The sequence below is a fragment of the Balaenoptera musculus genome, chromosome 15, assembly GCF_009873245.2.
Source record: "Balaenoptera musculus isolate JJ_BM4_2016_0621 chromosome 15, mBalMus1.pri.v3, whole genome shotgun sequence".
NCBI classification, from domain to species: Eukaryota; Metazoa; Chordata; class Mammalia; order Artiodactyla; family Balaenopteridae; genus Balaenoptera; species Balaenoptera musculus.
In genome coordinates this window covers 80541802-80567787 of record NC_045799.1, presented here as the reverse complement: position 1 = coordinate 80567787, position 25986 = coordinate 80541802, and the positions used below count along the sequence as shown (strand labels likewise).

Genomic DNA, 25986 nt, shown 5'->3' with positions numbered 1-25986 from the left:
GAAAGTTACCTTAGTTCTGGGACCACCAAGTTGGTTCTGGGTTGGAGCTATAGATGAGTCAAGTGAAAAATCTGAAATAAAATATTAGCTATTTAAATCGGGCCATGCACAAAAAGTAATAGATTGTAACCAAGGAGAATTTAGAAAGTCTATTCATGTGATTCAGCTCACAAACAGTTTAAGAGATACAATTCAACACCTATTCATGATGGAAACTCCTGGCAGACAAGGTAGAGGAAGGAACTTCTGGCCGTGTAGAACTCAGCTACCGAGTCAGTCAATATCACGCTAGTATGAGTGAGTCATTAGAATTGCCCCTTTAAAGTTGTGAACGGGCTAGGGAGGTACTATCACGACTCCACCTGAAACCTTTAAAGGAATTAAAAGCAAATAGTTTGGGGGACTTCCCTGGTGGTCCAGTGATTAAGGCTCCGAGCTTCCAATGCAGGGGGCATGGGTTCAATCCCTGGTAAGGGGAACTACCATCCCGCATGCCTCATGGCGTGGCAAAAAAAAAAAAAAAAGTAGTTTGGGAAACTTTCTCTGACAAAAGGCAGCCTTACCAAAGGCAAAAACACAAGCCACAGGCTGGGAGGAGATACTTGCAATGCGTAAAATTGACAACGGGTTGGTATCAGAAATACAGAAAGAACTCACATGAATCAATATGGAAAAGACAGAAAAATCCAATAGATAAATGGGTCAAGAACACGGACAGGCCTTTCACGGCTGGAGGGGAGGCGCTGGGGAGAAATGGCTCCAAAACCTATGAAAAGACGTTCAGCCTCATTAGCAGTGTGGAAAATGCAAATTCTGACCACAATGAGATAGCATTTCACACCCACCAGATGGGCAGACTTTTGTAGTCTTGGACGGCTGCCTCTTGGGGCTCCTGGATACGGGGCTGAGGGGGCGGTGTTGGAGGAAGAGGAGACCGGGTGCCCCGCACTCCCAGTAGGGAGGCACATTCCAGACTCCTTTCGTCCTTGGACTTGGCTCTGGCTGGGACGGTGAGTGGTCCCAAAGCGGTGCTGTTTGGGTCCTACCCCAGCCCCTCCCCGCTCCACTCTTTGCCCCTCCACCCCAGGCCCTTGGGTTCTGCGAGACCGCTTCCTTGGAATCTGCCGGAATCCCCGGCCCGCCTGCCCCCCCCCCCGCCCCCCATATCCCTAAAGCTCAGAGAGGCTGAAGGGAGGAGGGTGGGGCTCTCCCTCCCCGCATACTGCAGCCCAGCTGTGAGCAGGGAGCAGGCATCAGACACTGAGGCCAGCCTCTGGCGGTCCCCTCACCTCCCCCTCAACGGCTCTGCTTCTGGCCCGAGCCTTCTCCCATCTGCCACTTGGTGAGTCCAGCGGGGCTCCCAGGAGCCTGGGGTAGGACCAATGTGGACATGAGCCCTGTTCATGGAAAAGAAACTTCTCCCGCTGCTCCGGACCAGGATCTGGATGCGGGAAAATGTGGCCAATAAGAACCCCGACCCAGTAACCGCACTCCGTGCCTGAGCAGCAGGTTTCTCGTCCGCCTCCTCTAATCTGCACGCAGATGGAGCCGCTGAGCCAGGAGGATTGGCATTTCCGGATCCTGGGCCACATTTTACCTTTCTGGGCTGGACCATCTTGCTCCTCCTTAATTATGGGGATTATATTATCTTCCTCTTAGGCTCTTCTGGCAGGAGAGAGGGACGGCAGAGTGCTTTGTAAGGTGTTGTGCTCCCAGTGGTACAGTATGGACTCATTCTTACTATGGTGTAAATGACTAAGGGGGAGGAATGAGGTGCCTGCCCTGGGAAGGTGAAAAGGTGCATACCCAGAACTGGGTTTTAGCCCTGGGTGGGCCACCACCTCAAATGTGTGACTGGCCATGAACCACTTACCACCCCAGATCTGTTTTCTCATCTGTTAAAAGAAAGGGCCCGGTGAGATAGCCCTAAGCCCCTTCTGGTCTTTACAATTGTATGGGAGATTTGCTTTCTAATATGAGTACAGATAATAGCTGCCTTTTCTCTGCACGTACTCTGTGCTGATCCTGCATTCTCTCTAACTGGTTCAGGGCCCTAGGAGGTGGCCTTGATTATCCTCATCGTTTGGGCCAAAGCAGCTGAAATTCATAACCTCCCCAAGGTAACACAGCTTGTCGAGGGGCAGGGCCCAGAGAGATGACTAAGCCTTGAGCTATTAGGCAAACACTGTAAATCCTGCACAAATGCCTTTCTGTTGTTCGAATGTGTTTTAAGCTATTGGGACAGTCGGCAGAGGGAAAGTGTCTCTAAGAAAGAGTCAGATTGTGTCTGACTTGTGATCTAGAAAGTCATATCAGGGGCTGGAAACTACAGGCAATTAGCAGAAAAATCCATCCTCAGTGAAGGTCTGTGCCTGATGAGGGGACTGGCCCCATCTCAAGTGGTCCTTTAGTTGCCATGACAACCTCCTCCTGTTGGGAAGGATGCAGTCCAGGTTTGACCCTGGGAGTCAGGAGTCTTGTCACCTGCCCACTCCTCCTCCCTCCGTGTCTCGACAGGAGGCCACGTGGGCCTGGGCTCCAGCCAGACCCACTCCTGGCTAGGAGGGTGGAGGGGCAGCTGACCAGTGCATGGTGGCCCCTGAGGGAGAGGGCAGGCCAGGCCCGGAAGAATGTAAGCCCCAGACATTGCCTGGGGGAGCTGAGTCCAGACGGCCCCCTGTCACGAAGCAGGAAGCTTCTGTGTGGGCTCTACATCCCCCACTGGACGTGGGACGGGCCTCATCACATGCTGTTTCCTTGGGTGTCTGAGAACCGGGGGTGGGGACACCGAGACCCATCTACCTCTTGCCCACCTTGAACCCAGGGGTCAGATGGTGGCTGATTTGGGGGCTCTAGGCTCCCACCCCCTGCAGTCGGAGCAGCCTCTCTTGACTTGTTACCTGTTGGGATCCCAGAAGCTATTGTGTGTAGGAAAAAGACTTCTTCCTTTTAAAAAGGCATTTGGGGGCTTCCCTGGTGGCGCAGTGGTTGAGAATCTGCCTGCCAATACAGGGGACACAGGTTCGAGCCCTGGTCTGGGAAGATCCCACATGCCACGGAGCAACTAGGCCCGTGTGCCACAACTACTGAGCCTGCGCGTCTGGAGCCTGTGCTCCGCAACAAGAGAGGCTGCGATAGTGAGAGGCCCGCGCACGGCGATGAAGAGTGGCCCCCGCTTGCCGCAACTAGAGAAAGCCCTCGCACAGAAACGAAGACCCAACACAGACAAAAATAAATAAATAAATAAATAATTAAAAAAAAAAAAAAAAGGCATTTGATGGGACTTCCCTGGCGGTCCAGTGGTTAAGACTTTGTGCTTCCATTGCAGGGGGCACGGGTTTGATCCCTGGTCAGGGAACTGAGATCCTGCATGCCGTGGGGTACAGCCAAAGAAAAAAAAAAAAAGAGCATTTGATAACTCTGGGCCCTCTCCAACATGAGGTCAGGCCCATGGTCCTCCAGACTGAGATTCGACCTCTTATAGAGAACTCCGGAGACCTGGTGTCAGAGGAAGCATCCCACGCTCATGTCCCAGCTCCCCTAAACAACCATCAAGAGGCAGATGGCGCCATGAAGAGACCAAGGCCTTTCCTGGAGCCCAGATGACCCCTGAATAAAAGCTGAAGCCACCTTGGGCCTTCCCCTTGCCTTTGGAGGGATAGAGACCCCAAAAGGGGAAGGGGCCTGCCCAGGTGCATGCAGGGAAAGGTCAGAGCTGATTCCCAGGCCTCTTTGCCTGGGCTTCCTCTGATGCACTGCCCCGTCCAGACCTCCCGCCTGGGGACTTTGAATTCTGCCACCATTTTCCTCTGAAAGCCCCAAGACCAAAGTGACTATGGCCCCTTCTTGCTGTCTTTGGGGCACCTCATCTGTTTCCCCAAGAGAGCTCATCACCTCTCCTGAGCCTGGACCAGCGCTGCAGGAGGGGGAGGCCCCAGCCCGGGGCCGAGGCTGTGGGCGCTCTACCCAGCAGAGTCAGGCAGCCCCTCCCATATTCTGGAGGCTCTCGGTCAGCAAGCTTTGCTTTATGGCCCCTGAACCTTGACCTTGGGCTTGGAGCCTTGTTAAAAGGGGTTCTTTCCCACTGACACAGAGTGATGGTGGCAGTACTGACGCCACAAGTCCAAGAGGGTCGGGAAATCAGAGCTCGTCTCCCTGGGCTGTGCCTGGTGTCAGCTTTCAGATCCAGGCAAGGCCGCCTGCCAGCTTTGTGGGACCCTGGAGATATTTATGATTTCTTTCTGGATGAGGAAAAAAGAGGAAGAGCACTTCAAACAATAACTTCAGATTAAGAACACGAACCGCAGAAATCCAACCAAAAGAAGCAGCTGGATCAGTGAACCCTGAAAGATAAAACCTATGCAGGGATGACCTTCCCCCCCAGTTTCTCGATCCCCCAAATGGCTGCACAGACTGGATCTCTTATTTCTGTTGTGATAAAGCCCCCTTTAAGTCCTGAGGAATGTTCCTGGAAGGCTGGAAATCGCTCCGCTGAGCAAATGGTCCCACAGCCGCCTTCATCCAAGCACCGCCCCCAGCTGTGGGGACCCTACTCCAGCCCCAACCAAGGACCAAGAAGTCCTTTATCCTGCGGGATTCTGGCTGTTCCATTCTCATGCCGTGGATTTCTGGGGATGGGCTTCTCCCAGCCATGCCAGTCTGAAGGAAAGCCACTCCACAGCCCACTGGGAGCAGTGCTGATGAGAAAGTCATTCATTGTGTCAAGCAAACCTGCCATCACCTGCTAAAACTCACCTGTCCAGAGACAGCCATGACAGGGATGGAGCAGCCTCGGGGGGCCCCAGGGTCCAGGCACTAAAGCGCACACACTTTTCTTGGGTGCACTCACCGACGCTACAGTTCTAACTCCCTTGCTTAGGAGGTTTCCAACGTGGCCAGAGCAATCAGAAGCCAGGAATCGTTAAGGAAAGAGCACTGGCTTTGGAGCATCTCTGATCTGGTTCCTGCCCCTGCCTGTGGGGCCTGGGGCGACTTCATAACCTCTCAGAGTCTCCGTTTTCATCACCTGTAACAGAGGAACCAAAACACCTATGGGGAGGATGCGTAATGCACATGGTGACGCCCGAAGAGCGTTAGAGATGCCCAGGAAGAACGGCTTTCGTTACTAGGTCATCATCAACACAGAGAGGACTCAGGGAGAGCATGAATCCAGACCCAGAATCCAGGGCTCAGGAATCCCGGTGGTTAGTGAGGGCGGAAGGAGGGGTGCAGTGGAGACATTCATTTCAGGGGTGAGCGCCCTCCACACTTGGGTGCCCTGTGAGTGGTCAGCACAGGTGTGCTGTATACCTCCACTCTGGGGGCTGGGCAGTCAGGTACTTCTTAGATGAGTTCCTCTCCAAAATGGTCCAAATACCAAAGGCTTTGCTGGCCAGAAGGCTGGATCTTTGCTGCCTGGAGGGTCCCGAGGACGCCGTGCTCTCTCCGGCTGTGCTGTCCTCCTGACGGCTTCTGGATGTCCAAGCAACTGCCCCGCCCAGCATGGACCCAGGAGAGTTTGTCCCTTCCTGCATATCCTTCCTGCGCAAGCGCGAGTACCGAAGCCCATGGCAAAGGTCTGGGTTGGGCCTCATGAATACACAGGGCAGGGACTATTGTCCCATTTTATTGTGGAGGAAAGCTGAGGGCCCAGTGATGGGGAGCAGGTGAGCCAAGATGGAACCAGGGCCTCTGCTCCTCACCTGGGCTGTGGATTGCCTGGACCCACCAGGTGGCCTCTCCAGCCCAACAGGATGCTTCCCAGGGGATCACATTTCACCACAGAAGCCAGGGAATGGGCCACCGTGATATGATCCATTTGCTTGCAGGAAGCAAAGCCTGGCTCCTTTTCCCACAGGAGAGAGAAGGGGAAAGGTGGATGCCCAGCTGATGTGCCTTCTGGCTCCGGTTACGGTTACTGACTCAGAGAACAAAAGGCTGAAAGGGAGCATCCAGTCCAACCCTGCATCTGACTGATGGGACGCTGAGGCCCAGAGAGGGCTGCACTCTGCCTGAGGACACACAGCACAGTTCCTAATGCTGACCCCATTCCTGGTCCATCAGAAGGCGTGTGCTCCCAGAGCAGGGAACCAGCCCCCTGGATTTAACAGCTCCTCCTCCTGCAGCCTCTTCTGGCTCATTTGGGTCCCCATGGTGGGTGTAGGTGGGGTGGGAGGGTTCCTGGCCTTCCCCAGAACACATTGGGGTTTTTGCTGCAGTTCTGTGTGCCCTGGGGAGGTCCTCTCCCACTCTGAGCTGCCCTTAACACAGCTATAAATTGGGACCATGGATTGTGGGGCCTCACTGGCCACAAAGGTACCAAGAGATGTCAAAGATGCGAAAGGGCTTTGTAAACCCCGGGGCCCATGGAAGTGGAGAATGTTTCTGAGCTTCCACCCACATGTCAGAAATAGGACCAGACACGGACTTCCCTGGCGGTGCAGTGGTTAAGACTCTGTGCTTCCGCTGCAGGGGGCACGGGTTGGATCCCTGGTCTGGGAACTAAGATCCCGCATGCTGTGTGGTGCGGCCAAAAAGAAGAAAGAAAGAAATAGTACCAGACAGAGACACACACACAATGTGCACACAAATGTCCACGCGCAGAGACACTCCCATGTAGACCCCCTGCCTTAGACCTGAGTGTATCCACACTCATGCTCACTCCCACGCGCACCCTTGAATGTCTGCATTCTGGTACATGGGCGTGGCCTGTGGGTTGGTCTCTCTCTAGGCCCCCTCCCCCACGCCCTCCCCAGCAGCAGGGCCCTGACCCTCTTGGAGCCACTGATGCTGCTCTGATGCCCCTCCCTGTATGCCAGCCCCTCTGGCCCCGCAGTCCCCACCCCATGCCACTGCCAGATTGGGTTTCTTCTCAATAGGGCCCAGCTGCCTTCTGGGAAAGGGGGGCAAAGGGACCATGTCATCCCTACATAGCAGCGGGACTCTACTCACTTTTCGGAAGGGTCTCATTTCTTAAAGAATTGCATTTATTTAATTCCTGTCTTTTCCCCGCAGAAGTCGAGGGCCCTAATGTTTTAGAAAGGAAATGCCGTGGTGCCCTCAGCTGGGGTGAGAGGCCAGGATGGCATCTGGGGAAAGGCTGTGGAGCCCCACCCCACAACCCTGGGGGTAGGACTTCCAGAGGACAGCAGGGTGGGGGCCACCGAGGGCAGGGCTCCAAGGAGACCCCTGGGACTTCAGGCGTTTTCAGCAGGCCAGTTCCTGAAGCTGCCAGGATGATGGCTAAGAGCCAGTGACAGCCCCTGACTCCCTGGGTTTGAATCCAGCTTCTGGCACCTACTAGCTGTGTGACTTTGGGCAAGTTACCTAACCTCTCTGTGCCTGGGTTGCCTCATCTGTAAAACAGAGATAATAATGGTTCTTCCCTCATTGGGTTGTTGCGGGAATTAGACAAATTTACATGAAAAGCGGTGCATCAAGGTCTCACCCTTCCATTAGCGTCTGGCAGATTGAGTGCTCCGTGAACTCCAGTTGCTTTTTCTTCTTTTGATCATTATTATGACCTGCATGGCTCCACATGGGCCAGACCCTCTGCTCTTGTGAAATCGGAAGAGAACGTTTCCTCCCTTCCTCCCCTCCCACCATGACACAAGCCAGAATATAATGAACTTCAGCATCAAAACATCTTCCTTATCTCTACTTTAAACCCCTTCCGCTTTTCCTGACTTTGGTGGAAATGGAAAACAGCTGCTCAGGGGCTGCAGCGCTTGCCGTGTACAGTGAGGAAGCTCCCGGCACAGGGCTGCCAGGGTGCACCTGGGACAGACGGCCCCCTGCAGGAGGAGAGCAGTCCCTTCCCTCCCCCGGGGCCCCCTGAGGTCCTCCAAGGCAGGCTACCTGCACAATGAGCTGGGAGTCCCCTTCCAGATCTGCTCACCCCCTCCCCAAGGGTGGCACTGCTGCTTCCCAAGAGGACACACGAGCATCTTTGCAGCCCCATATGATGGAGGAACATTCTGCCCCCATTTTTCAGAATACGAGAATGGGTGAGACATGGCCCCACAGGGAAGAGGGGTACACAAGAGGTTCCCTGTCCACGCCGCCGAGTGCTGTCAGCAAGGTGTACACAGGATGCATGGCAATTGGTGGGAAGGTGGGTGCCTGAATCTGCCTAGAGTGGTCAAGGAAGGCTTCCTGGAGGAGGTGGTGCTTCACTAGGAATTCGCTGATCAATGGGGTGGTTGCAAGGCATTTCTAGATGCGATGACAAGACAGACAAATGCTAAAGGCCTAGAAGAGTTAGAGGTGCTCAGAGCATGGCAAGTAGCCCATCCCAGGGGTGGGGGTTATCCTCAGGGCATCGGGGAGCATTGGAGGGTGACGTGTCAGATTGGTGGTTTAGGATGAGCAGGACAGCAGCTTGACATGTTTTACATACACTGACCACACCTGTGTACCAGCGTCCAGCTCAAGAAAGAGAATATTTTCATCATCTTAGAAGCCCTTCTCCTGCCTCTTCTGGTAACTGCCCTCCCCAAGGTAACCGCTAACCCGCAGGCCACTGCCTTTGACCTGTCCTGCCTGTGCTGGAACTTTCGATAAATGGACTCACACAGTGTGTGCTCTTTTGGGGGGCGTCTGTCATCTTTGTGAAGTTCATCCACGAGGCTGCACGTGGTTTGCGTGTGCTTCTTACTGTGTCAATAGTCCATTTTGTGAATATTCAATTTACCCAGTTGGCCACCAATGGGAATTTGGATTATTTATAATTTTTGGTTATTATGAGCAACGCTGCTCATTCTTGCACGTGTCTTTTGGTAATAGTATTTATTCATTTTTGTATCTAGAGATGGAATTGCTCCTACTCAGCCCTATTAGAAACTGCCACATTTTAAAAATGTGGTTATTCCATGGACGTTCCATTGATGCTCTCTTAGAGTTCCAGTGGCTCATACTCTCTCTGATACTTGCATTGTTAGTCTTTAATTTTAGCCATTCTTGTGGGTGTGGTTTAATTTGCATTTCCTGATACGGCTAATGAGTTGATCCCTCCGCCTATGACTGTGGGCCATTTGGCATCTTTTTTTTTTTTAATTTATTTATTATATTTTTATTTATTTTTGGCTGCGTTGGGTCTTTGTTGCTGCGCGCGGGCTTTCTCTAGTTGCGGCAAGCGGGGGATACTCTTTGCAGTGCGCGGGCTTCTCATTGTAGCGGCTTCTCTTGTTGTGGAGCACCGGCTCTAGGCGCGCGGGCTTCAGTAGTTGTGGCTCGCGGGCTCTAGAGCACAGGCTCAGTAGTAGTGACGCATGGGCTTAGTTGCTCTGCGGCATGTGGGATCTTCCTGGACCAGGGATCGAACCCGTGTCCCCTGCGTTAGCAGGTGGGTTCTTAACCACTGCGCCACCAGGGAATCCCTTTTTATTCTTTTTAAATTTCTTCACCATCACTAAGATGTTTTTATTTTTTTTAAATTTATTTTTAAAATTTATTTATTTATTTATTTATTTATTTATTTATTTATTTTTGGCTGCGTTGGGTCTTTGTTGCTGCGCGCGGGCTTTCTCTAGTTGTGGTGAGCGGGGGCTACTCTTGGTTGCGGTGCGTGGACTTCTCATTGCGGTGGCTTCTCTTGCTGCAGAGCACGGGCTCTAGGCGCGCGAGCTTCAGTAGTTGTGGCTCGCGGGCTCTAGAGCACAGGCTCAGTAGTTGTGGCGAATGGGCTTAGTTGCTCCACAGCATGTGGGATCTTCCCGGACCAGGGCTCAAACCCATGTCCCCTGCATTGGCAGGTGAATCATTTGGCATCTTATTTTGTGGTTTTATGTATTCCAAGGACCTCTTCTACTCGGTGATAGGCCTCTTCATTCTCTTAATGATGTTTTCTGATGAAAAGAAATTCTTAAATTTAATGTGATCCATTTTATCAAAATTTTCTTTAATGTTAGTGCTTTTTGTGTCCTAAGAAACCTTTGTCTATTCTGAGGTCATGAAGGTAAGTTACCTATTTTTTCTAAAACCAGTATTGTTGGAAATTCCCTGGCGATCCAGTGGTTAGGACTTGGAGCTTTCACTGCCAGGGCATGGGTTTGATCCCTGGTCTGGGGAACTAAGATGCTGAAAGCCATACTGCACTGAAAAAAAAAAAGCTGTATTGTTTTTCTTTTAACATTTAGATCTACAATCCATCTGGAATCGACTTTCATGTGTAGTGTGGGTTACGGGTCAGATTCTTTTATTTTACTTTTCAATTTGGATGTCCAATTGACCCAGCACCATTTATTGAAAAGTCCATCCTTTCTCTCCTGTACTCATATGTGCCTTTTTAATAAACCAGGTGAATGTGTAAGTGTGGGTCTCTTTGTCTATCTTTGCACCAATAATACAGTGTCTTAATTACTGTAGTTTCATAATAGATCTCATTTCTGGTCCTAAAAGTCTTCCACTTTTGTTCTATTTGTTCTAGGTCGCCTTGGCTATTCTTGGACCTTTGCATTTTCATATATATTTTAGAATCAACTTGCAAATTTACACGCACACACACACAACATACACAAAGTCTTCTGAGATTTAAATGGGACTGCATTGAATTTATAGATCAAGTGGGAGAGAGTTAACATCTATAATATAAGGCCTTCCAATCCATGAACATATCTTTCCATTTATTTAGATCTTCTTTAATTTCTCTCAGTGATGTTTTATAGTTTTCAGCAGATTTATTCCTAGATAATTTGATGCTTTTGTGAATGATGTTATTGTCAGTTTATAGAAATATGGTTGATTTTCTTTTTAATTGAAGGCAAGCTTTTTATTTTATTTATTTATTTATTTATTTATTTGGCTGTGCTGGGTGTTAGTTGCTGTAGGCAGGATCTTTTTAGTTGTGGCATGGGGGATCTTTAGTTGTGGCGTGCAGCATGCGGGATCCTTTAGTTGCATCGTGCACGACCTCGTTCCCTGACCAGGAATTGAACCCAGGCCCCCTGCATTGGGAGCGCAGAGTCTTAACTGCTGGACCACCAGGGAAGTCCCGGAATATGGTTGATTTTTATAAACTGTCTTTGTATTCCATCAACCTTGCTAAATTAACTTAATAATTCCAATAATTCCTCTTTAGATTTCATTGGGGCAAAGATGCTTTGGGGTGTGATCCAGCCATGGTACAAGACCCAACAATCTTGAACTCTGGGCTGGATGTGGAGGTAGAGAGGGAGGAAGACAGACTTGGCCAGTTAGGTCAGCAGAGTCTTTAGGGCCATGGTGGGGTGAAGAAATCACAAACTTCACCCGTGTCCAGCCATGGTCCAGGCACTGTTTTCACATCACGTTGAGAGTTGCTGCCCCAGCCAGGGCACCTAGCCCAGCCCACCATGGCCTTATGGGAATGGAAGGCCTGGGTTCTGATTCTGGCCTTTAATCGACAAGCTGTGTGACCTTGAGTGCATTGCTGAACCTCTCTGAATCTCATCATCCTCACTCATAAAGGGAGGGACACATGCCAGGGTATTTCTGCCTCTCACCCTGTAGGTGACTGATTAACATTAGTGAATTGCTTTCACTCAGCAGTGTTGTCCCTTTTCCCCGCGGGGGGTCTCTGAACATCGCTGGAAAGCTCTGCAGTCCAGGGGCCGCTGGTGTCGGGGGGGAGGTGGCCAGCTACCACTGTGCTCTGAGCAGCTTCAGCGCAGCTGGGCCTTTGGGGATTTGTGTTTCTACCGCGATGACACCCTTGCAAGGCTGCCCCTCTCCAAGAAGAAACGCAAATTACTTTTCAATAAAAACTCTTGGCAGAAGTTCTTGAAAAAATATCTGGCCTTCTCTGTGATCCGTGATATAGAAAAAGATGGAATTTAATTATCCTGTCCTGTCCATTAGCCCCGCGGCTGGGCCTGGCAAACAGCCACAGCTCCATCCAACCAGCGGGCTCCCGGCCCCCGATGGGCTTCGTTGCTCTGGCACGTGTGGAGGAGCACAGGGGGGCCCAGGGTAGGGCCCCCGCCTTTGGCCTGGCCTTGTCCTTTCCACGCTTCCTTCTGGGGTATGTGTCTTAGAAAAATCCGATCTGTCTGCAAGTACCTGAACAAGCTTCTCTCTACAAGTTAAGTGGAAAGGTGGCTTCCCAGGCCCAGGGAAGTATTTTTATTTATTTATTTATTTTTGGCTGAGTTGGGTCTTTGTTGCTGGGCACGGGCTTTCTCTAGTTGCAGTGAGCGGGGGCTACTCTTCGTTGCGGTGCACGGGCTTCTCATTGCGATGGCTTCTCTTGTTGCGGAGCGTGGGCTCTAGGCGTGCGGGCTTCAGTAGTTGTGGCTTGTGGGCTCTAGCGCGCAGGCTCAGTAGTTGTGGCGCGCAGGCTCAGTAGTTGTGGCGCACGGGCTTAGTTGCTCCGCGGCATGTGGGATCCTCCCGGACCAGGGCTCGAACCCGTGTCCCCTGCATTGGCAGGCGGATTCTTAACCCCTGTGCCACCAGGGAAACCCCGCAGGGAAGGTATTTTACAAAATTCCTACCAGGTCCTCGCTGCTCTCCACGGAGCTAGGCTCAGAGCACCAGAGGGCACTTAAGAGCTGCAGGCTGAATTGGAAACACCAGGACTGGAAAAATCCGGAATGATCATGTCTTGGTGGCACCATCTCTGGAACTCCAGCCTGCAGCTGGCTTGTTTCCTGCCAGCTCATGAATAGATACAATATTATATATTTTCCACACAGCATCATAAGCACGTTTCATGTTTTCACCCAGTTAAAAATTTAAATTATATTATGTATATTAAATATATACATTGTTTTAAAAAGGCCAGTAGCTCTTCAAGGCTTACCGTGAGAAAGGAGAGTCCCCTGTACCCCTCTTTACCCCCAATTTTCATTCCCTAGAGTCAGGCTTTTGGTGGGGGGGGAGCTTACCTCCATAGCTCTTGTCACATTAGGGAAACAGATCACTCAGGACCTCCTTGTTCCTGTGGTGCCCTGTGGGCACCCATGGCCAGTCTAGCTGGCCTGCCCCACCCCTTTCCCCGCAGTATCTTACCCTATTGACCTCCTTGGAAGTTTCTTCCCCTAGGAGTCTTGACTAGGGTCAAAGTTCTCCCGGGGGGTTTTAGGGGTCTCTTCCAGCTGGGCCCCGTTGAGTTGGCCGCAGGTGACATCCACCCTGCGAATGCCCCGTACCTGCAGACCATCTCAGAGACCTCTCAGAGGGAGCTGGGCCTCTGGGGACAGAACCATCCAAGTGCCCTGGCTGCGCCTGTCAGGGTCTCGTGGCCCAAGCAGGAAAGGGATGGGTGAGGTAGGCAGAAGCTGGAGGCACCAAGGTGGGGTGCCCTGGGAAGAGGAACAGAAAGAGAGAGGCAGAGAGGGCAGCCGGCCGGCGAGGGCAGGAGCAAAGAGTCCAGGAGCCTGAGGTCCCTGGAGCTGAGCAATGTAAACCCCTTTTACAGATGGGGAAACTGAGGTGCAGAGAGAAAGAGGGCCTCGCAAGCCACACAGTGAGTTAGTGGCCTCTATAGTGCTCTCTCTACTGACCACGCCAAGCAGTCAGTTTCTCTCTCTCTTACACACACACATACACACACACCAGTGTGCTAGGAAACTAGGAAACCCTCATGGGCCTGTGTGTGCTGGGAACGTGGGAATCCTTAGAATCCCAGAGAGTTAAAGTCTGCATCTCCGGGAGGGGGAACCGGCCCAGAGCCAGGCGGCAGGGCCTCGGCCAGTCACACAGCCAGGATTGTCCCCACCAGGCCCATCTCCATATTTCCACCGCTCCGAGGAATAGTTAGAGAAAGTCAAATGCATAATTTAATTGCTGTCGATGACAGAATGCCAGGGGAACCATGAAACCTGCCCGGTTTCAGAGCGCCTGCCCGGGCAGGTGGCACAGGAAGACTGAGCTGGCAACCTCGCCCCTGCCCGCTGGCTGTGCCTCTCCGCGGCTGGGGAGCTGGAACCCCTGTGCCTGCTGACAGCCAAGCCGCTCCCCACAGGCCAAGCAGGGTGCCCGGTGCCAGAGCAAACTAGGTCTGGGCCCAGCACACTTTCCAGAAATAGGTTTCTGGGAGAGCCCAAGGCTCACCCCTTCCTCTGCTGGCCTTCCCCCCTGCAGCGAGTCCTATTTGTTGCCTCACACCCTGGAAATGTGTTCACGGCCCCTAAATGCCTCAGGAATGTTCACTAGGCGGGGCTGGGGCTCTGATTGACACCTCACCCATGGCCATCCTGCCTCCCCCCCACTTCCTGCTGGGCCCCAGGGTGGGGTGGTGCCCTCCTGTGTGTGGAGGGGACAGCTGAGGCTCAAACAGGAAAGTTCTCCAGGCCAGCCCTCCTCCAGAGTCAGCGCCTGTTCCCCCATGAGATGCTCTTGGGCCTTTGCTGCGAGGGCAGGCACCCCATTCATGCTGCCCTGCCACCCACCCATCAGGATCAGCACGGGGTCACCAAGGGGCTCACGGGCAGCCACGGTGCCTCCAGGTGGAGGAAGGGATGGTTGGGGATGGGTAGCGTCGGGGGGTGAAGGGAGGGGTGGGGGATGGATGAATGGGAAGGTGGGTGGGTGGAAAGTAAGATGGAGGGTGGAGGTAGGGTGGGTGGGTGGGTGGATGGGTGGAGGGTAGGGTGGGTGGAATGACAAATGGGACCCTGTTTGTTTTGATGTCTGTCTTTCCCATGAAGGGCCTCTTTCAGAGGCACAGGAATCCTGGACCATCTGTATTTAGGAGGGGGGCACTAAAAGCCCTGTGGGGCGCTTTCCGTGTGTTTTGGCCTTGTTGACTGGAGGCCATTGTACACGGGGTGCGGGGGGAAGGGGGCCTCCCCAGGTATCAGTGCCTGTGGGCCTTTCCCCTTGGCTGGGTCGCTGAGCCCAGAGAGGACCCTCGCCTTTCCCTGATCTCCAAGCCCTCCTGTGTCTGCGAGCCTGGGACACGGCCCCTGGCTGCCTTTCACTGAGAAGTCTCCTCTGCCCATCTCCCCGCTTTGTGGTTTGTACCTTTTTCTTCCTTTACCATCCCTTTCCTGGGAGGAACTAGAGGGAAACATGTGTGTTCAATCCCCCATGTTTAACCAGAAAACCGCCTCCTTTCTCGCTGATCCTTTGTGAAGTTTTGCCCCGTCCCCGAGTCAGACAACTGTATACATTCTTCTGGTTGTTTTAAAGTTTCAGTGTTTACGCCTCAGTCTTTAATCTCTTTTATGTATCGGGGTTACTGGCAAGGTTTTATTGGGGGAGAAAAGAGTTCTGTTCCTAAAAAAGGCTTATAAACCACTGACTGGGCCCAACCCAGGGTAGATGCGGAGGGAGATGAGGATGAGGGGACCCCTGCCAGCCCACATAAACCCAGGTAGGGCTGGTGCCTTGTAAAAGTGGGGACTGTCAGCACCCCTGGCCTCAAGGCTGGGCGCCCCTGGGGAGGACACAGCCTGAATCACCTACTCCCACGGTCCTAAGATCCTGGTGGTCTCCTCACATCTCTCACAAAGCAATCATTATTTTAAAATAGGGACATTTACAAGGTGGTTTGCATTCAGCGACAGAGATGGGGGACAGACAAGGCTGACGATGGGGGGCCGGGGACCCCGCTGGTGAGCATGGGGGCCTCGCTGTGGCCAAGGGGCCTCTGAACACCAAGTGGGACCTGCCGAGTTACCCTAATACCTCTCGTGTGTCTGTTTAACCAGAATGGGGTTCCTGTAGGGTCAGGCTTTGCACTGAGGGAGGAATCTAAGCATCTCTTGACTTCTAGAGCAATAAAAGCTCTTTAGAACAGCTTTGAACCATCTATTTCCTCATTAAAGAGCTCTGGGTCTCTGGGGGAGACAGACATAAATAGATGATTACAGCCCAGGGAGATGTATGCCTGGGAGGTTAACAGTTACTGGTCTCCTAATTGGCCTTCCGGCTCCCAGGCCCTCCCACTCCCACCCATGGGACACTTCCGCTGCCAGAGTGAGCTTTTAAAAATGCAAATCTGACCTTGGCTTTCACCCCCTCCAACAGCAGCCCATTGGCCTCAGGATACTGCCAAGCTCTTCCCCCCAGGCCTCCTGTGTCAGGGCCCAGCCCACTGCTCCAGCCTTGGTGACCCGCAGGTGTGCTGGGATAGGCCAGGCTGCTGGCAGACGCTCCCCTGTTCTGTTCTCCTAGGGGCCTCAGCCCTTATTCCTCCTTCTGCTGAACCTGACCAGTCATTGTGCATCCCTCAGGCCTCACCTTAGGTGCCACTGCCTCCAGGAAGCCCTCCTGGACCACTGCCCACCCCAGATGGGCTTTGACATCCCCCATGATGCTCTTTTGCATGTTCTGTTCTTATAGCCCTTACCAGCCTGTGTCTATTTGCCTGTATCCTTCCCCAGACTGTAGTTCTCAAAGTCAGGGAGCGTGTCTCATTTACTATCCATTCATCAACTATCAGATATTTTTTGAGCCTCTATTTTGTACCAGGCACTGAAATTCATGAACAAACAAAATAGACAAAGACCCCGCCCATACGGCACCCACAGACTGACGAGGTATCCCAGGTGCTGGCTCAGACAATTCACTGAGTAAACAGACAGTACTCTGTGCTGTGGATACCCAGAAAGGAGGGTCAGAGGTCAGGCAGACTGCATGGAGGAGGGGACGCTAAGGATTAGGCTCTGAAGGATGGGTAGGAGTTTTGCTGGCAACAGCTCAGAGATTTCCCTGCCTGCCTGACCAGAGGCTATCCTTGTGGCTGGGCTGCTCTCTCCCCAGGATCTACTCCACTCTCACCTCTTCTCTTTCAGAATGCATGAACTGTACCCGGCTCAGTGACATGAGTGACCGGCTGACCACGCTGGAGGCCAAGGTCAGATGGTCTGGGGATACTGGGCCTGGGGAGCTGGTTGGGGAGGGGCTTGCATCAGCCCCAGGGAGCCCAGCAGGGCTGAGCAGCCTGGTCCTGGGGGATGGGTGCTGTTTGGAGCTTCAGTGGTCCTGGGTAACCTTCTCTGGGCCGGGCCAGTCTCCTGGGGTTGGGGAAGGGAGTGGGGTGAGCAAGAAACCTGAGGGTCCCAGGGGTGAGGGATGCTGGGGAAGATGCTGGGATGAACTTCTGGTACCCGAGACTTTAGAAAAGGTGGGGGTCCCCAGACTGGCTGGCCTGATGGACATTTTCCAGGCACCTGAAACCTCTGCATGGTTTGGCAGAGCGTTGGCTGACAGCCTGCCCTGGCCCAGGCCCAGTACCCTGGGGTGTTAAAAGTCACAGCTCTGGGGGAGGACTGGCACCGTGCCAGCTGTCCCCCGCCCACTTAGCCCTCGCCCATGCCCTCCAGCCATGAGCAATTCCTCCCCTGGTCCTCCCACCCTGACACCTCCCTCTGCCTAGAGAGGCTGCACCACGACCATGGCCAAGGCCACGGCAGCGGGCTGGGGGTGGGGCTTACTCTCTGGCCCTGAGGGTGAGGGTCATGACCCCTCTGTAGACCTCAGGGGACTACAGAGGAGGGGGTCGGGCTGTCCCAGTAATTGCTCCGCCTTGGCAGGTCCCTTCCTAGCTCCGGGCCTCAGTTTGCTGCCCTGTAAAATGGAAATTGAAGGAGACATTTCCCGGCCCCTCACTGGGTCGTTTTGAGGCTGGCGGACAGGCGTGAGCTCAGGCAGCTCCTGGGTGGGGAGCAGGAGAGGGAGCTCGAGACGGGTGTGCAGAGACGTGGCTGCCACTGCGTTTCTTCTGGATCCCCAGGTAGGGGGCGGGAGACTCCTGTCTCAACTCCTGCGTCTTACCTGGATCACCTTCCAGCTGCCCACCTGCCTGCTTTATGCCCAAGTGTTCCCTGGAGAAACTGGGCCCCTGGGAGCTTCGTCAGCCCGGTCAGAGGGCCCTGAGAGGCAGTAGCCTGCAGAGGGAGGGGGACACAAGCCAGGCTAGCAGCCAGGACAGCCCCGCAGCCTCAGGGGCTGTGCTGAGGTCAGGTGAGCCCGCAGGGGTCAGAGAGAACATGGAGCTGGGGTCAGGGGCTGGGGTCAGGTGGGTGAAGGCAGAACCGGGCAGGCAGACCCCAGATGGGGAGTCAGAACCCAGGCAGCTGACATAAGAGAGCAGTAACTCTGAGGCCTGGAAACTGCAACTGCTGCTTCTTCAGACAAGAAACCTGTTTTGGCATATCAGAAGGGATGTGTTCAGCGGCAAGTAACAGAAACCCAGCCACTGGCAGCTTATTCCTTACCATTTATTGTTAGTTCAATAGGAAGTCCAGAAGTTAGTGGTCTCAGGATTAATTTGGTGGCTCAAGAACCCAGACTCTTCACAGTCTTCCTCTCCACCTCCTTAGTGAATTGGCTTTTGGTCTCATGGTCAGTGCCTCATGGTTACAAAGTAGCTGCTGCAGCTCAAGGCCTCACATCTTTATACCTTGTTCAAAGGCAGGAAGTAGGGGGGGAAGTAAAGCACCCCAACAGACTCATTATGTGTCATTGGTCAGCACTGGGCTATATGCCCACCTCCTAGTTGCAAGGGAGCTGGGAAAATGAGTAATTGGCCAGTCATGATTCCTCCTCTGGGGCACACCCACAGGCACACAGTAGGGGGTTCTGGAGCCAGGGAAGAGGAGGAGGTTGGAGACCAGGCGACCACAAGGAACTGTTCCATTTACACTCTGCACGGTGCCCGAGTTGCCAAAGGACCCAGACCTAGGAGCTCATCTAGATTCCTGCCACCCTCTTTCCCTGGGACAGGCTGGAATGGCTGCTGGGCGATGGTGGGGTGGAAGGCCAGCAGAAAAAGTTTCCTGCCTTCCTTCCTCTCCTGCCCCTCAATTTACACTCTGACTCCAAGGACCAGACTGAGTGGGAGGCAGCCCGAGGGCATTTCCCTGAGTGAGGGTCACAGGAGCCTTGGAACTCCGGCTGCTCTCCGGTGCAGGAGGGCGGCGTCCTGGCCAATCAGCCAGGCCGCCATGACGTCATCAGAGCCACTGCCCTCCGAGGCTGGCCGAGGTCTGGTTTTCTTGGGCTAAGTCCCCATGCCCACTGCTGCCCGCCCTGGTGTGCTCATGCCCGGCAGGAACGGGGTCAGTTTCTCTGGGAGGTTGGCCATGGCCAGGCCAGGAGGACTTGGACTCTGGTGGGGGCTGATTCTAACTTGACCGTGGCCAGGGCTGCTCTGCCCGGGTCTGTGGGCTCTGTGGGCCTTGGTGTCTGCGTGGGAAGTGCCCCAGGAAGAAGTGAGCCGGGTGTCTGGTGCAGGGGCAAGGCTGCAGGTGGCGGGTCCCCTTGGGAGTCCTGGGAGCTCTGCCACAAAAGGAGAGCTGGGCCTGACCCCAGGAGCCCAGGCCAGGTGCCCCCTCCTTGATCTTTCCAAGCTGCTCCAAACCCCCTACTGCTCCTGGCTACTCCCTGTTAAATATATCCACCTGGAGGTTCCCCCAAGACACTGCATCTCAACTCACCCCCCGGACTGATCACCTTCACCCCCAAACCTGCCCTCTCCTGTGCCCCTGTTTGACTGGTGGCAATCCCACCATCCCCGGAGCCAGGCCAGAAACAAGGGAGCTACTCCTGCCTTCGCCCACCCTCCTGCCCCCAAGCCCTGGGGCACCAGGTACTGACAATTCTCCTCACCTCCATCCTTACACCCACGGCTCTGGGTCCCACATCAGGGCACCGACAGACAAGTCTCCTTGCCCTGCCGCCCAGCTCCTCTACTTGGCCGTGGCCGGTCAGCTTCCCAGTGGACAGTCAGTAGTTGGGGCAGGAATTGTAACCCTCCCTTCCTAGAGGGGGTTCCGGGGCTCAGGAGGGGGGTTCCACCCCTGAGCTGCTGTGTGATCTGAGCCAGCTGCTCCCCTTCTCTGTGCCTCCGTGAAGCTCCACTGAGGCCAAGGTTGTGGCCCGGCTGTGGGGAGGTGGGTGAGGCGCCACATGTGGCCCTGGCCCCACCACCTACTTGCTGGGTGACCTTGGGCAAGTCACTTGCAGTCTCTGAGCCTCTATTTCCACCTCACCTGTGATGGGGCTGCAGCGGCCCTTCCTGCCTCATGAGCCCTTGTGAGGACCAGAAAGGAGAGGGGCTGAGAGACAGGGGCCCTGGGGGTCACCGGAGCCTCAAGGGTCAGGAACCCACCCACCCAACACAGATGGGGACCTGAGATCTGATGCAGGGGCGCCACTTTGTTCCCAAGAGTCCTCAGAGACTCTGTCACCCAGGCCCCGGGACACTGCAGAACTGGTGGGAGGGGGCGTGCAGAGGAACCCTTTCGGCACAGCCACAAAACCTCAGCCCAGCTAGGCCTGGGCGCTGGGAAGGCAGCCGTTTGTTCCCGTGACCCCCCCACCATCCCAGCATCAGCAGGACTAACCAGGGTGCCCATGTATTGAATGCTCCCGATCTCCCGTGGACCTGCAGGGTCAGTGTTATCACCCCCATTTTGCTGATGGGAAAACTGAGGCCCATAGAGGTCACGATGCTTGCACAAGGTCACACAGTGGTCACCTAGTAGGAGAGCAGGGATTCAAACCAGCCCGGCTGGTAGCAGGGTCTGAGCTTCCCCCATCACATGGCACTTAACCTGTGCTGGGCTCTGGGGACCGAGAGCAAGGAGGGCGCCCCCTCCCCAGGTGGTCCCGACTCCTGAGGGCGGGGCTGGTGGCATTGCTCCCACCGCCGCCCTGGCCGTGGGCACAAAGTGACTGTACAGGAGCTGAGGGGACACACAGGAGGGGAGGGCCCCCTTCTGCCCAGAGGGTCAGCCAGACACAGGGAGGAGGGAACAGCTCACTGGATCTCAGAATCTGCCGGTGGGGGGGGATCGGGGTTGGGGGCAGGGCTGGTGGAGGGCCCTGCAGGAGCTCGGCCTTGGAGGTGGGGCGGTCTTGGGCTTGAGGGGCACTGGGAGAGTTCAGAGCAGCTGGAGCAGAGCGGGGTGGAAGAGACGCAGGTGAGGCCAAGGCGGGCGCCTGTGTACGACATGTGAGTAGATACTGGCAGTTTTTAGGGGGGTTTGCTTTGCAGGAGGTCCTCACCCACTGCTGTTGATTGTGGGGACCGGGGGCTGCAGGAGAGGGAGGGGGCAGGCGGAGGTGGGGGAGGCAGAGGGCTGTCACAGAGCCTGAGGCCACAGGCCTGGGGAGGGGGGACACAACGGGCCGAGTGAGGGCCACAGGCAGGCGGAGGGGCACTGGAAGAGGCCTGGGGGCCCATTAGGCCCTCCGGGAAGTACGGACTCCCGTGTTGGGGTGGGCGTAGGGTGGGGTATAGGCCAGGGGGCTGGAGTTTGGATGCCTTCAGGCAGCAGCACCTGCAGAATTAGACGCCAGTGATTCTGATGGGGGTGGGGGAGGCCTGGGGTGGGGGGTCCCAGCCAGGGCCACCCTCAGCCCCGTCCTCAGAACACTTTCATCTCACACACTGAGTCCGAGACTCTAGCAGGACGCGGGATTCGGGTTTCTAAGAGCTGGAGGGGAGGTGAGACACTGGACTTCTTCCTTCCCGTCTGGCAGATCGGGACAGGAAGCCGGGCTCCATCCGATGTGGCCCGGGAACCCCAGGGCCCCCCTCTGCTGGGGGCGTCTACTGTGTGCTAGCATCTGCCTGCCTGCCCGCCCTGTGCGGATCCCGTGCGCGCAGCGCCCCCTGCTAGCCTCTGTGGGGACAGCAGGGCCTCTGAGGCCTCCTGGCTCCCAGTTCACGTGAATTAGGGAGAGTCTCCCACCGATGCCCTGGGTCCTTTCGGTTTTTGACCCCTGCTTTCCTCCAGGGGAGGGGACAGGCTGCTTTCCAGGCTGGCCCTGAGTGACCATGGCCACCTTTGTTTCTCTGGAGCTCCTGCTAAATATCATGCATCAAGCTGGGCCCATTTATTTATTCTTTCTCCTTCTTTTCTTTTCTTTCTTCTTTTTTTCTTTCCTTTCCTTTCCCCTTCCCTTTCTTTCCCTCTGCCCCTCCCTCCCTCCCTTCCTTCCTTCCTCCCTCCCTCCTTCCATCCATCCGTTCATCCACAAACATTCCCTGACTGCCTTGTCTGCGCCCGGGTTCATCCACAAACATTCCCTGACTGCGTTGTCTGCGTTGTCTGCGCCCTGAGCCAGGCGTGTGGGGGAGAGGCGGGCCCAGTCCCTCCCTTGGGAGGAGCCGGGGAAGTGGAGGTGGCCGTGGTCGTTATTCCAACAGCCACTGTCTAATCCCAGAGACAGCCGCTCTAGGAGAAAAGTACGGTGACTCTGAACGTGTCCAAAGGGGACCTGCCTGAGCCCGAGGGTCAGGAGGGCTTCCTGAAATGGGAAGGGGAGCGGGGCAGGGGTGGGAGAACATTCCAGCGAGGGGACTGGTGATCCCAAGAGCAGCGGGCAGCTGCTGGTCTCCCGGGGCACACGTTCCCATTCACATGTGTCCCCGGCCTGGCCTGGGCCTGACCCTCTGCCCTTCTCCGGCCCAGGTTCTCCTTCTGGAAGCAGCAGAGCGGCCCTCGGGCCCGGACAATGACCTGCCGACCCCCCAGAGCACCCCACCGCCCTGGAACGAGGATTTCCTCCCTGACGCCCTCCCTCTCGCCCACCCCGGGCCCCAAAGGAGAAGGCCCACGGGCCCGGCCGGTGAGTGAGGCCTACAGGGGAGGCATGGCCTCCCAGGGCCTGCACAAGGAGGTCATACGTGCCCACGTGGTATTTTGAAAAACTGAGCTAATGTTTAAAACCTGGGGGGATTTCACATAAAAACCAGGATTTCTCGCTTCTCTTAGAAAAATGGAAGATCTGGCCATTGGGGTTGGCTGTCTCTTAATAGAAACAATTGGCTGGGACTTCCCTGGTGGTCCAGTGGTTAAGAGTCCACACTTCCAATGCAGGGGGCAAGGGTTTGATCCCTGGTCAGGGAACCAAGATCCCACATGCCGTGTGGTGTGGCCAAAAAAAAATATAAAAAATAAAAATAAAAAAAAAGAGAAACAATTGGCTGCAGCTAAGTCACAGCTGCCCCTGCAGATCCCGTTCAAGCTCTGCAGTTTGCCACAGTCCTCACCATTCCTTATTGCCTCACAGTCCAGCTACTGTCCTCACTGAATGCCCCGCTGCCCCTTAGCATCTGCACTTAGGCCCCCAGCCCAGCTCCATCCTTGATTGGCTCAATTTTACAGCAGGCCCTGCCTGCATACCACCAGGGCAGCTTACTGACTGCCCCCCTTCTGGGGGCTCCTCTCTGAACTCTCTGACCCAAGTTGGAAGACATCCACTCACCTGTTGTTTTCACCCTTCCCACCATACTTTGAAGTCAGAGGTAAACGTTTTCTCTCTGCAGCTTCTATCCATTGGTTTAGGCTCTGCTCCCTGGGACTGCAGAACAGTAATAATAACTGTAATACTAGTAGTCAGCATTGTTGAATGCTGCCACGTGCCAGGAGAAGCGCTGGGGCTTTACCCTGGGCGGTGAGCTGGCACTGTCTGTGTGGCTGAACTCAAGGGTTTAAGGCTGAGATCTCGTCTGACTGGTCAGTATCCGTGCTGTGCCAGTTATTAAATATTTTTATATCCAAGGGTGGGCAGGAGTAGATGGAGAGGAGCCCTTTGCAGGTGACGCCTTCCCTCCCCCTGTCCCCAGGTTGAGCCCCCAGCTTCTTAGCACTCCTGCCCAGACTCAGCTCTGAGCACACGCTCCATCCCCTCCCCTGCCTGTAGACCCCCAGCAGTGGGAGAGTTGCCTCCAGTGGGCAGTCCCGGGGCCAGGGAAGCATCAGATATTCTGCAGTCTCTGGAGGCTGGGAGGGTGTAGGGGTGAGCTTAGGCCTGCTATGAGAGGAGGGGGCGTCTCACTTTGGGCCCCCCCCCAGCCCCCCACACCTCTCTAGCCACTCTCCCCAAAGTCTCATTTCCAGAGGGCTGCCCCATGCTCATCTTCAGATCCTTCTTCAGGGACTGAGGAGGGGGCGGGGGCTGGGGGGAAGGGGGAGCTTCTCATCCCCTGGAGGACCCAGGCCCCAACACCCCCTGGAGGGGAGGGAGGAAGCTGGGAGAGGCTCCGGGTCTCCTGGGGCACCTTTCTTCTTACCGGGACGTGCAGTTCCCAAGAATGGCCACCAGGTGGAGTAAAAACCCTATAAATGCTGACACCTGGGTGAGTCCTGGAATCCTGGCGAGCAGCTGGGAATCTCTCTGGAAACGGGCAGCTCCAGGGCCTCCATCAGTTCAGCAGGCATTTTTGAGCACCCTCCCCAGGCCCAGGGCTTCCAGAGGGAGAGAAGGGGCTGTCCCCAGGCCACACAGGGGGACTCTGGCCTCTCCATCTACTCTTGCCCACCCTTGGGGCCTGGAGACCCTGAAGCTGGACAGGCATGTCCTTCGGGGCTTCCTGGGGTCTCTAAGGAGACCTCATTGGAAGCTCTTTGCCAGAAGCCCAGTTCCTGAGCCTGAGCAAGGAGACAGCAGGACGTGGAGAGAGGATTCTGACTCATTTACAGCCTGGCTCTGCTACCTTGAGCAAAGGGCCGCACCTTTCTGAGCCTCAGTTTCCCCATCTGTCAAGTGGGGACACAAGTAGCTCTTGAGATCATAGAAGTTAATAGGAACAAAAATGGTTTGCAAGCTGTAATGACTGATGTGAGCTAATGATGGTCCCTTTGCCCATTGTGAGGGGCCCCAGGTGGGCCGGATTCCTGGAGGCATGTCTGACCGGACAGCCCAGGTGGTCAAGCCTGGAGCCACAGGGGGCAGCTCAGCCCACAGTGTTCTCAGGCCTCATTTCATTCTATCCCCAGGGCCCCCGGGACAGACGGGACCACCAGGGCCTGCAGGTCCCCCAGGCTCCAAAGGTGACCGGGGCCAGGCAGGAGAGAAGGGCCCAGCGGGTCCTCCTGGTAAGGACACCCCCCCACACGCCCCGACCCGACTCTGTCCACGGGGGGAAGGGGGCTGGGGTTTCTCCCCTGTCTGAGCAGGCGAGGCATCCCAGACACCCCCTTTCTTGCTGGGGCTAATGACTGCCATCTTGGGGGGCTCCAGGCTCACTTCTTCCCACTGCCACCCCTACGGCAGCCTCACCCCAAGCACCTTAGGGCTCCGTCTCGCCCTGGGCTGTGGGAAGAGAAGGCTTCTGGAGTTGTGGGCACAGGTGTCCGGGGGGGCTCCTGGGGGCTGGGGGTTGTGCTCAGCCATGTAAACAACACCTCCAGAGACCACCCAGCTCCTCCTGGGCCCTGTCAGGGCAGGTACAGGGCTGGCCCAGGCTGGCTGCCACCCTCGGCGCCCCTTCCCCAGAGCTGAGGTCCCTGGAGCGGGCAGAGGGCATCTGGCCGGAGCCCCCAGTGGGTCTGTGGTCCCTGCCTCCCTCACCTCCCACCCAGCTGCCCCGGGTCCCCTGTGCACTGGGCTGGGAAGGGGAGTCATGTTATTAGCTCCCGGAAGAGCCCTCCAGGGTGTCCCTGGGCCTGGAGGCCACCACCGGCCCTCGCCAGCCCCGTCCCCTTCAGGGTCTGCTTCTCGTCTCTGTTACGTCAGCCACGAGGCCCGGCCCTCCTGTGACTCCTCTCCTCCCCACTGCAGGCCTCTTGGGGCCGCCAGGGCCCCGTGGGCTTCCTGGAGAGATGGGGCGCCCCGGCCCCCCCGGCCCCCCCGGCCCAGCAGGCAGCCCAGGCCTCCCTCCAAACGGCCCCCAAGGCGTCCTCTACTCCCTGCAGCCGCCGACAGACAAGGACAGTGAGTGTCATGCCTGCGGGGTGGGGCGGGAGAGCGGGCCTGAGCCTGTCTTCAGGGGGACCAGCCCTCCCCAGAGGACCCCATGAAGCGAGCGGACTGTCAGCGAGGGGAGCCTCGGCTCTGCCAAGTGGGGGGCGGGGTCGCCTGGGGGCACTGATGCGGGGCGGGGCGGCAACCCGCGCTCAGCTCCTGCCCCGGGGTCTGACCCCCACGGGTCACTCCGCTCTCTGGCCTGGCCTCGGGTCATCCGTTACCCCATGTCCTCTCCACAAATCCCCTCACTGTAGGCCACTGGACATGTGTTGATGGATCGCCTACGACGTGTGGGACTCTGTTTTTACCCGCCCGCCACGTACAGCCCTGAGCAAAACAGCCTCCTGCCTGCAGAGG

General features: G+C 55.7%; 1 protein-coding gene across 1 annotated transcript in view; it reads left to right on the top strand.

Moving 5' to 3' along the window:
* COL26A1 (collagen type XXVI alpha 1 chain) overlaps positions 1–25986 on the top strand; it is a 173450-nt gene that overhangs the window by 134722 nt on the left and 12742 nt on the right. The window contains 4 exon segments of the mRNA XM_036827463.1: positions 16719–16780; positions 22350–22506; positions 24660–24758; positions 25444–25596. Coding sequence (XP_036683358.1) covers positions 16719–16780; positions 22350–22506; positions 24660–24758; positions 25444–25596 — 471 coding nt within the window.